The sequence below is a fragment of the Epinephelus moara genome, chromosome 4 (genome assembly GCF_006386435.1).
Source record: "Epinephelus moara isolate mb chromosome 4, YSFRI_EMoa_1.0, whole genome shotgun sequence".
NCBI lineage: Eukaryota > Metazoa > Chordata > Actinopteri > Perciformes > Serranidae > Epinephelus > Epinephelus moara.
The window spans coordinates 1,829,223-1,838,470 of NC_065509.1; the positions used below are offsets into that span (position 1 = coordinate 1,829,223).

The 9,248-nt window shown below is 39.3% G+C and overlaps 1 protein-coding gene across 1 annotated transcript; it reads left to right on the top strand.

Moving 5' to 3' along the window:
• Nucleotides 1-1,481: 1,481 nt before the first annotated feature.
• On the top strand, nucleotides 1,482-8,949 carry LOC126388602 (uncharacterized). The gene is made up of 5 exons (XM_050041799.1): nucleotides 1,482-1,668; nucleotides 1,746-1,851; nucleotides 3,277-3,422; nucleotides 5,191-5,334; nucleotides 8,842-8,949. The coding sequence occupies exons 1-5, from the start codon at nucleotides 1,482-1,484 to the stop codon at nucleotides 8,862-8,864; spliced, it is 606 nt and encodes a 201-aa protein (XP_049897756.1). The 3' UTR covers nucleotides 8,865-8,949.
• The last annotated feature ends 299 nt before the right edge of the window (nucleotides 8,950-9,248 follow it).

Sequence of the window (9,248 nt, forward strand, 5' to 3'; positions counted from 1 at the left end):
CAATGGCTACAGTGGCTGTGACAAATGTGTACAGTCAGGCGTATATATGAATAATCGCATGACATTCCCAGAGGCAAACGCTAGAGCGAGAACTGATGAATCTTTTTCAAACGCTGAGGATGAAGACCACCACATACAACCTTCGCCATTTTGTGAAACATCTGTTTCTATGGTCAGTGGCTTCCCACACGACTATATGCATTTAGTTTGCTTAGGTGTGGTGCGTCGTCTCCTTGATTTATGGATTGGCACATGTGGGATGTTAAAATCCCGCATTTCATCCAGGCAAGTCTCTCTGATTTCTGCCAAGTTACTTGCTCTCAGAATGTACATACCCTCAGAATTTGCCCGAAGACCAAGGGGGCTTGATGAAAGATTAAGATGGAAAGCAACAGAACTTCGGCAGTTCCTACTTTACACTGGCCCCGTTGTTCTGAAAGATGTTCTGGCTCCTGAAGTGTATCAAAACTTTATGCTGTTATCTGTGAGCATTTACATTCTGGCGAGTCCAACCTATTGTTTGATGCTAAATGACTTTGCAAACACACTCCTCAGAGCATTTGTCAAACATTTTGGGCAACTCTATGGTCAGGAATTTGTAGTATACAACATACATGGCTTGATTCACCTCACTGAAGATGTAAGGGTACATGGGAACTTGGACCTGATATCTGGATTTCCATTTGAGAACTATTTAAAAAAGATTAAAGGCATGGTTAGAAAGCCTAGTTCACCACTGCAACAAGTGATACGCAGGATTTCAGAACTTGACTCAACAGATTTACGAGAGGAAACTCTGAAAACTGGCAAAAACCTCAAAATGTTGCATTCGGAAGGACATGTCCCAGAAGGCTTTATAGGAACTGTCTCCCAGTTTAAAGAACTGGAAATGGATGAATTTGTCATTAATTCATCAGAGAGGGACAGATGCATTAAAATGAATGGCAAGATACTTCTGGTCCAGAATATAATTGCTTTTGAGGGTCAGGAATACATTGTCTGCAAAGGATACAGACAGATTGCAAGTTTTTTTGACTATCCCATTGACTCTTCAAATTTGGGAATTTGCTTTGTGTCAGATCTGTCACCACACCTAATGTGCTTGAGGCTGGACACTAAATTACAGAAGTGTGTTCGACTACCTTTGGAGGCAGGATTTGTTGTTGTGCCTCTTCTGCATGCAGATTAATTCTAGGCATGTTTAACCTTAGCCATACACAACATGTGTTTTCATTTTAAGAAAAAAAAAAAATGAATGGTTTGGTTATATTATTATCATACGTATGTGCAGCTCAGCGGCAAGTTTAGACAGTGGTGAGAGTGCAGCCTGTCTTCGCCTATCTCTGTGTAAGTGTGTATCCCATATCTATAGTATTTATTGCGTTGGGAATGTGCATAACTTTGTCAACAGTTAAATATTAGTGTCTATGTTTGTAAAACTAACTACTTTGTGCCGTTGTACCCTCTTCCTACTCTAGGCAATGTTTTACATTGTTGAGTTTTATGAAACTCAAGAGGTTGAGGTGGTGCCAGCAGCTTGGGTTGCTGATGACGTCTGTCAGTGGCCCACTTACTACAAACCTGATGAGCTGGCAAAGGCCATAAAAAATGAAGAGCAGCCGGGAGACTCGTGGGAAGAATACAGAGTTCGGATTTTATATAAAGCAGGTATGCACATCACTTACCAGAATTCAGTCATTTAAAAACATATTCACTCTATGATTTCTGAATCTCTTTATTTACAGCAAGCTACAAAGCTGCTCGCCTGAAACTTCCCGAGGCAGAAACCCACACAGACCTACAGACAGCAGAAGAAGATGACGACATGCCAAGGAGAAAGCGAAAGAGAAAGTAAGTATTCAAAGCCACTACAGTACTTTATTTGTGAGATGTTCAGAATTATCCTCACTTAGAGTTTTGTATTTTCGTGCTATGTAGCAAAGATTTAACAAGGTGAAGTCTTCTTCAGTTCGGTTTAGAAAGTAAATCTTTAGCTGATGCAATTAATATAATTTCATACATCATTATTGTAGATATATGATAATAATATAATAATAGTAATATAATCAATATCATTACTTTCATGATATTAATGACTCTCCTGGTGCAAACACTGGAGCTGTAAACACCTACTACCCAGTATGCTATGTTTTGAGGCTGGAATATAACATTTAGCTCTGAAAACTGAATCTCTTTATTCATTAACATTATGTTGAAGAAAAATCACTCAATAGGGGAGACCGGGGTAAGTTGAGCGTAGGGACAAGTTGAGCCACCCCTTGTTGCTAAGTTACCATAAGAAAGAAAATGAGCATGTGACCAAATATTTAAGATGAAGGAATCATTTCATGGAGTCTGTGAAGGTAAGAACCATATAAAAGCGGTTTGACATTTACTGTATTACGGCATTGCATTTACGGGCTTAATGCGCATTTTTAAAGGACAGCTGGAGAGAGGCGGAAAGGGAGAGACAGTGAGAGGGGGAATTGACACGCAGCAGAGGGGCCGCCGGGTGGAATCAAACCCAGGGTCGCTGCAGTGGGCGTTCTCCGACGCTCGCAGCTCAGCGTATTTAATTGGAGTGTTTCAATTGAGTGTTTAAGTGACGGTGAGCGGCCTGACGCTGCGTCATAATTTTTTTTTTCCTGTATGCACTCACTGTAGGTTTAGCCTACATAGACTTAGTTTCTAAAAAGAAGTGTTTTGAAATGGGATCCAGGGCCCTGCTATTATAACCTTTATTTAAACTCTGAGATATATTGAGGAAGCAACCTCATTTACAATTGTGAATAACAGTAAAATATCTTCAAAATATGATTGGTTGTAGCCTGTTAGATTAAAATCCCAGGTATTTTTTGTATTTGGTGTCACATTGTTCTATTTATAGTGGCACACTCACTGACAAAAAAATCCAAACTGGCACTCCATGTCACAAAGGTTGCTCTACTCCTGCTCTAGAACTATTTCGCGTATGTCAGTGTTGATGCTAGATTTTTTTTATTGGAGTGAGAACTATTCTAAAGTAAAAAGTGTTTGGATACATGGTTTGTACATCTGTGGGAAACAAAATTCCTCATGCACAGCAAAAATGAAGATCAGTTAGTTACAGGGACATCTCAGGTGAAAAATAAAGATAAACCATAACACACTGAAATGACTTTACTGAAATGTATTGATTTATTTAGTCCAAAAACATTTTTCCTAAAACTGTGGTACAACTATTACTGCCCGTATCAATCATGTTTGTTCTTTTTTTCCTGAGATTACTGCTTTGAGTGTCATCGGTGGGGTAGACATTAAAGACACAGTGTGGAGGATCATGAAACACCTCTTTACCAACTCCCTGGCCAAGCAGCTTAACTGGCGGGGCGTAAATGGAAAGACGGCTTTCCATAGCCTCCAGTTAAAGGATGTAATTACTGGTAAGTGTTAATTGTGGGTTATGTTTATTTGTGATGTGTCTTATGAATTGATTTTCCTTTTCTTTCATGCTTCTGATTAGGGCTGGGTATTTAAGAACCTCACGATTCAATTCGATTTCGATTCTTTAGGTTGCAATTCGATTCGATATCGATTCGATTCAATATTGATTCAAATGTTTCAATATCAATTCAGTAATAAGTAGTAATACACAAATAATTCATTAGAGTACCTGTTGATAATTTTTAAGTTCAATTTAAATTCATTTTTAAATTGTAAACTTATTATAAATCTTTCCTCTAGGAAGTTCTTGTTCGAATTGAAATGTAAACAAAAGCACACAGTGTGTTTAGTCATGAAATAGTGCAACCATAGTTAAACTGAAAAAGTGCCATTGTGTCTGTGTCTGTGACTGTGTATGTTTTTGTCTGATATAAACATAGACATAAACACCTGCGTTCCCTCCGTCCTCCAGTTAGACGGGAGGTGGTAAAACTTTGACACTAAAACCCTTTCTCTCCCTGGAGAGAGTGCTACCCGCAGACACACGGTGCAGCGGCCAGGGTGACACTGGCTGCGCTGGGAATTTACAGGCTCCAAAAGAGCGGTGCGTCAGACATCGGCTACCTGGCCCTGCAGCTCTGTGTTTTTCGCGGCGCTCCCTCCGACCCTCAAGCGAGGTCGCTGGACTGAGAGGCGTCTAGTGAGGGACAGCGGGCCCTGACCACGGGGAGGACATGGTCGGGGGCCGCTGCTTGCCTGAATCGATTCAAAGGATTTTCTGAATTGATATTGAATTGCAAAAAAATATATTGCAATGCATTGATGAATGGATATTTTTACCCACCCCTACTTCTGAGTAGTTCCTATGGTCAAATGGGGGTGCTGAAATGAATCATATAATCGATTTATTAAGATGCATATGTGGATGAATATGCATTAGTGTGGTAGCAGACAATATTCTATTCTATTATAATAGAATGGCATTGCTTGTTGATTTTCTGGCTGCAGCTACAAAACTGCCAGGAAATTAGTGAAGGCTGTTGATGTTCCATGTATGTTCAAATTTGTTGAAGTGCATGACTACATGAGTTTTAGTATTTGCTGGCAGGGAGAAGATGCTGGAGCACAAGGTCAGTTTTAGAAATTTTCATTACAGTGCAGGTTGCTGACATATCTTCTTCAGAGCAAACAGAGCATTTTATGAATGACAGCTTTAAATAGGGTGCCTGCTCAGTGAGGCACATTGGAGGAACAGGTAAGCTGCGTCATTATTATTATTATTATTATTTAAAACAGCTCATGTGACACCACACAACACTTCAGTAATATAATTAAAAATTATGAGTCTAATACTTGTTACACTTATAATACAACAACATATACAGCCAATCAATCGGAGAACATTATAAGGCACCAGTTTAAAGCTGTCATACATAAAATGCTCTGTTTGCTCTGAAGAAGACATACTCTGTGCCGAAATGTCAGCAACCTGCACTGTAATAAAAATTTCTAAAACTGACTGTGTGCCCCACCATCTTCTCCCTGCCAGCTGTTTAACTGTCCCCTGCTCTAAGATGCACCGGTCTGCAATCAGTTCATCAGTTTTCCTCCTACAATTTTAGTAATGGGCTGGTCATGGGCATGGCTAGACTGTTTTCAAACTACATTCATTGTTACTGCCCAACTATGGGCAGGATATAGCATGCCAAGCATTTCTCACCATTGTGTGTAATCTTTCAAAAGCTTTAAAGTTTTCTCAATTTTTAGGAACAGTGAGAAACAACCATTTGACGGCCACTGCAACTGACCAGGAGGTGGAGGCCTATATAAAAAGGTGGCTTCATCTCGCTGGAGACAGGGATGGTGGGAGGAGAGAGAGGGAGGAGAAAAGGCGTGCCTCACAGCACACACGTAAGTCAGCTACAATACCTATTTTGCAATACATGTGTGATACTGTTCTACAGCAAAAATCAAGATGAAGCTGTCAGCATGTGTAAAAAAATGAGGGCAGGGTATATGCAGTCCTGAGGTTAATGTCAATACCTTTTTAAGACTTTTTAAGACCTTCCAAAAAACCTTTAAGACCTTATCGCCACTTCAAGCTGTCATTAGCAACACATCTTTAACTTACTTAACAGTTGTAATTTGTAATTAAAACTATAGAGCACAGACATAGGCTACAACATAACTCATAGCTGAAGGAATAAAGCTCAGAAGAATACATTAAACCAAAGGCAGGTTTATTTGAAATACACCTTAGGTCACAAGTGACCTGTAGAGTAACACTCGCAGCTATTCAGCTGAAAACCACAATAGCCTAACTTGGTGAAATTAGCTTCAATATTACAACTAGGGGTGGGCGATATAGCAAAAATATCAGAATCATGATTTTATCACAATTTTTTACATTGATTTTAACTATCCGCTTTTGACTATTTTGCAAGTGACTGAACCGTGCAACCCAACTATTTCCCTATGTAAAAACTCAAAATACAGCCCTAAAATAAAATAAAATTCGGAAACGAATCTCGACGAATATCTCCATAGACTAAAGGCTGGGTCACTCCTCACTTGGCTAAACTCTGTAAACCAGACTCTAGTCTGACTCTGATTGGACAAGTTGCCGCATCAATGATATGAAGGTAGGCATGTAAAATCAGCCCAGTGCACCTAGCTGCCGCTTCAAGGGTAAGAGCAGAGTTTTTTTTTTTCTTTCATATTGCCCGTTTATTCATCCAGTGTTTCCCATTAATTAACGAGTCTGTGGCGGCCCATCACAGTCTCGCACAGAAAAAAAAAATGTATTTTTTTCAGCATTTCACCATCTTTCATCTCTGTCAGTCAGCAGCCCTTCCCTCTGCTGTCTCTCTTACATGCTGGCGCCCGTAAACACACGCACATACACACACAAACACGGGTGCATGGTCAGGTCGCGCTGCTAAACTGCGCTAATTGTGGGAAACCCTGTTACACTCTGAATCAAATAGGGCTGGCACAATACTGGAAAAAAATGACATTGCGATATTTTCATTTTCTGCGATTTTCTGCAATATAATAATATTGCGATATTAAAAAATAAGCACTATCAAATGATCACATTTCTTTAAATGAGACTAGGATTAGGATTTATAGGAGACTTCCTGATAGTATTGATCATACATCAGAGTTTTTCTGAAGAGAAACAAAAGTTGAAATGTTGAAAGAGAGAGAGAAAACATCGCGCATCCTGGATGTACTATTGCACATGTGCACATCGCGATGTACGATGTAAAACGATATATCGTGCAGCCCTAGAATCAAACAGGTGGGGAATGAGAAATCTGCAGCTCTACCTGTAGTTCGCTAATTTCAAAAACACAGCGGCAGCAGCGCCCATTGATCTGTACTGAGACTGTTGTTGTTCTTTCACCTGACTGTTGTGTTGAAAACCACGCTGTGGTCCGTAATCGAGTTGCAGACGAGTGAGGTTGGAGCTGACGAGAGGATCGAAAAAAGAGAGCGATGAGGCCGTAGCCGCTGTGATACAACGACCCTGCCCACACTGAGAAGGAACTATGAAGAACTCAGTTGTGATGGAAAAGGACCTAAACCGAGTCGAGTAGAGAGCCCAGTCTAGTAGAGCTTTAACTGCTTAGAGATCAAGATCAAGATGCTTTATTGTCACAAGATAATGTACAAGTACATACACTGTGAAAAACTTATGTTGGGTCTTTGCTCCGTGGTTTAAAAACACAATACATAATAATGATACTAGAATAAAAATAATAAGGGCCATTACATTTAGGGTTGGGTACCGAAACCCGGTACTTTTTGTACTTGGTACCGATACATGTTGGTACTACTGAGTATTGGTTCACTTAAAATGAATCGGTGCTAAATTATGGTACTTGAAATGACTGGAATAGCAAGTGAGACCACAAGTATATGAGAGCTAAGTGGCATCGCGCATCCCAGCAATAATGACGAGCCACTGCATGAGTTTTCTGCAGTTTGAGCAGAGTAAAAAGCTAAATATTCATCAACAACCTCAGTGTTTTATTACTACTACGAGCGGAGTTTATGTCACCGATCTGCAGGTTATTGTTTCACTTCACTGCTCCGACGCTTAAAAAAAAAAAAAAAAAACTATAACCGCTCTGACGCTGTGTCTTTGCAACACTGACACACACACTGTAATACTGCATCAGAAGGCTTTTAGTCCATGTTCTTCACCACGTAAATATAAGACGTCTTACCACGGAATAAATGACACATACCGCTCCGTTCCTCCTCCACTCCCTGCTTTCCATTGTTATGTCCAACTTCATTTGAAACTAAAAATGCTTTTCTTTCCATTGATAACAAGTTAAGTTAGCTGGAATGAAACAGTCCCCTATCAAACACAAAACCATATCTAATGTTAACATGAGTGGATTAAGTTTAATGTCTTAAGATGTGTTCTATCTAACCTCAAACTTTTCCATTTACTGCTACATTCATGGTCTTCAGCTCCACCGTGTGGTTGACTTGTGTAACTACACAGCAATTGTGTGAGTGAGGCTGGCTGACTAATTGTCATCTCCGACTTAATATGTGGCAGGTTTAATATGTGGGATGGAGTTGCTTCCAACTGAGAACCTCAGCCATGTTGCAGTGGAATATACAGTAATACTTACATTGGCATAATATATAAAAAATAAACATTATCTCCCTCTGTAGAAGAAACAATCTGTTTCTCACTCGTGTTTACATTTTTGGAATGACAGAAGAAAATGAATAATAATTTAGATAGTATAAGAGATGAAGTAAATTGCTGAGTTAGTTAATACCTGTCATGGCAAAAGTTCTTTCATCTCAGCATTTCCTCATGTTTGTTTTATTCCAGCTACTGTAGCAGTTTTTCAGGTGTGTTAAAAGGCCAGAGAATGGAGGCTCTGATATACTGTATAGCGTTATCCTTATTTATTTATTTGCTATATTTATTTGTTTGAGGGCAGTGTTTTTACAATTGTTTTTACTGTAAATGTGTGTGGGTAAGGGTATGACATTCTCTTATTTATTCTTGTGTTTTATTGGTACAGTCATGAGCTTGGTTCTTCTGCATTTAATTGCACTGTTTTTCTATCTATCTAGTCTACTCTAATCTTATCTAAACCTAACAGAATGAGGTTGAGCAAGCAGATATTGGGTCAGTGATCAGGCATAATATCAACTATAGCTTCAGATAAATTGTAATCAAAAACACACTATAGATTTTGAAGTTGAAGTTTTGAAAGACATCAACACAATATTGTATAACTTTGTATCATTTTACAAGGCCTTTTTTGTTTGGTCTCTTGATGAGGTTTTGTGTTTTTCACCTCACTGCCGCCATATACAGTAACCACAGTACTGCTTTACTGAGTCAACTAAATTTGTTCTTTTGTGCATTTCTTAAAGGGCCACAAGAAGACGAGCAGTGATGGGGGTCAACAACAACAACTGTGTTCTGCTGATTTGGCCTGAATTTTTTTCTTCCGTTTGTTTTATGGAAAAGGTTAAAAAAATAAAACATAGTTCTCTACCGTTCACCAGTTGTTTCTCGTGTCTGGTCATTTCTTCAATTCTTACTCTTAGGTTTCTTCATCTTAGACCCCGAGGTGAGTCCCAACAAGACTGGACCACTGGATGCCCCCATTCAAACAGTATCTGGGGGTACCATAATGGCATGTAGCCACAAATTCAGACTATTATTCTATTTTTTCATATTTGACAAAATTTTATCATGGTTTGGTTGTGACTTCTTAAGTGTGCAGGCTAGACAAGGTCATAGACTGTAAACCAGTTAAGTCTGAGAGCTAACTGTG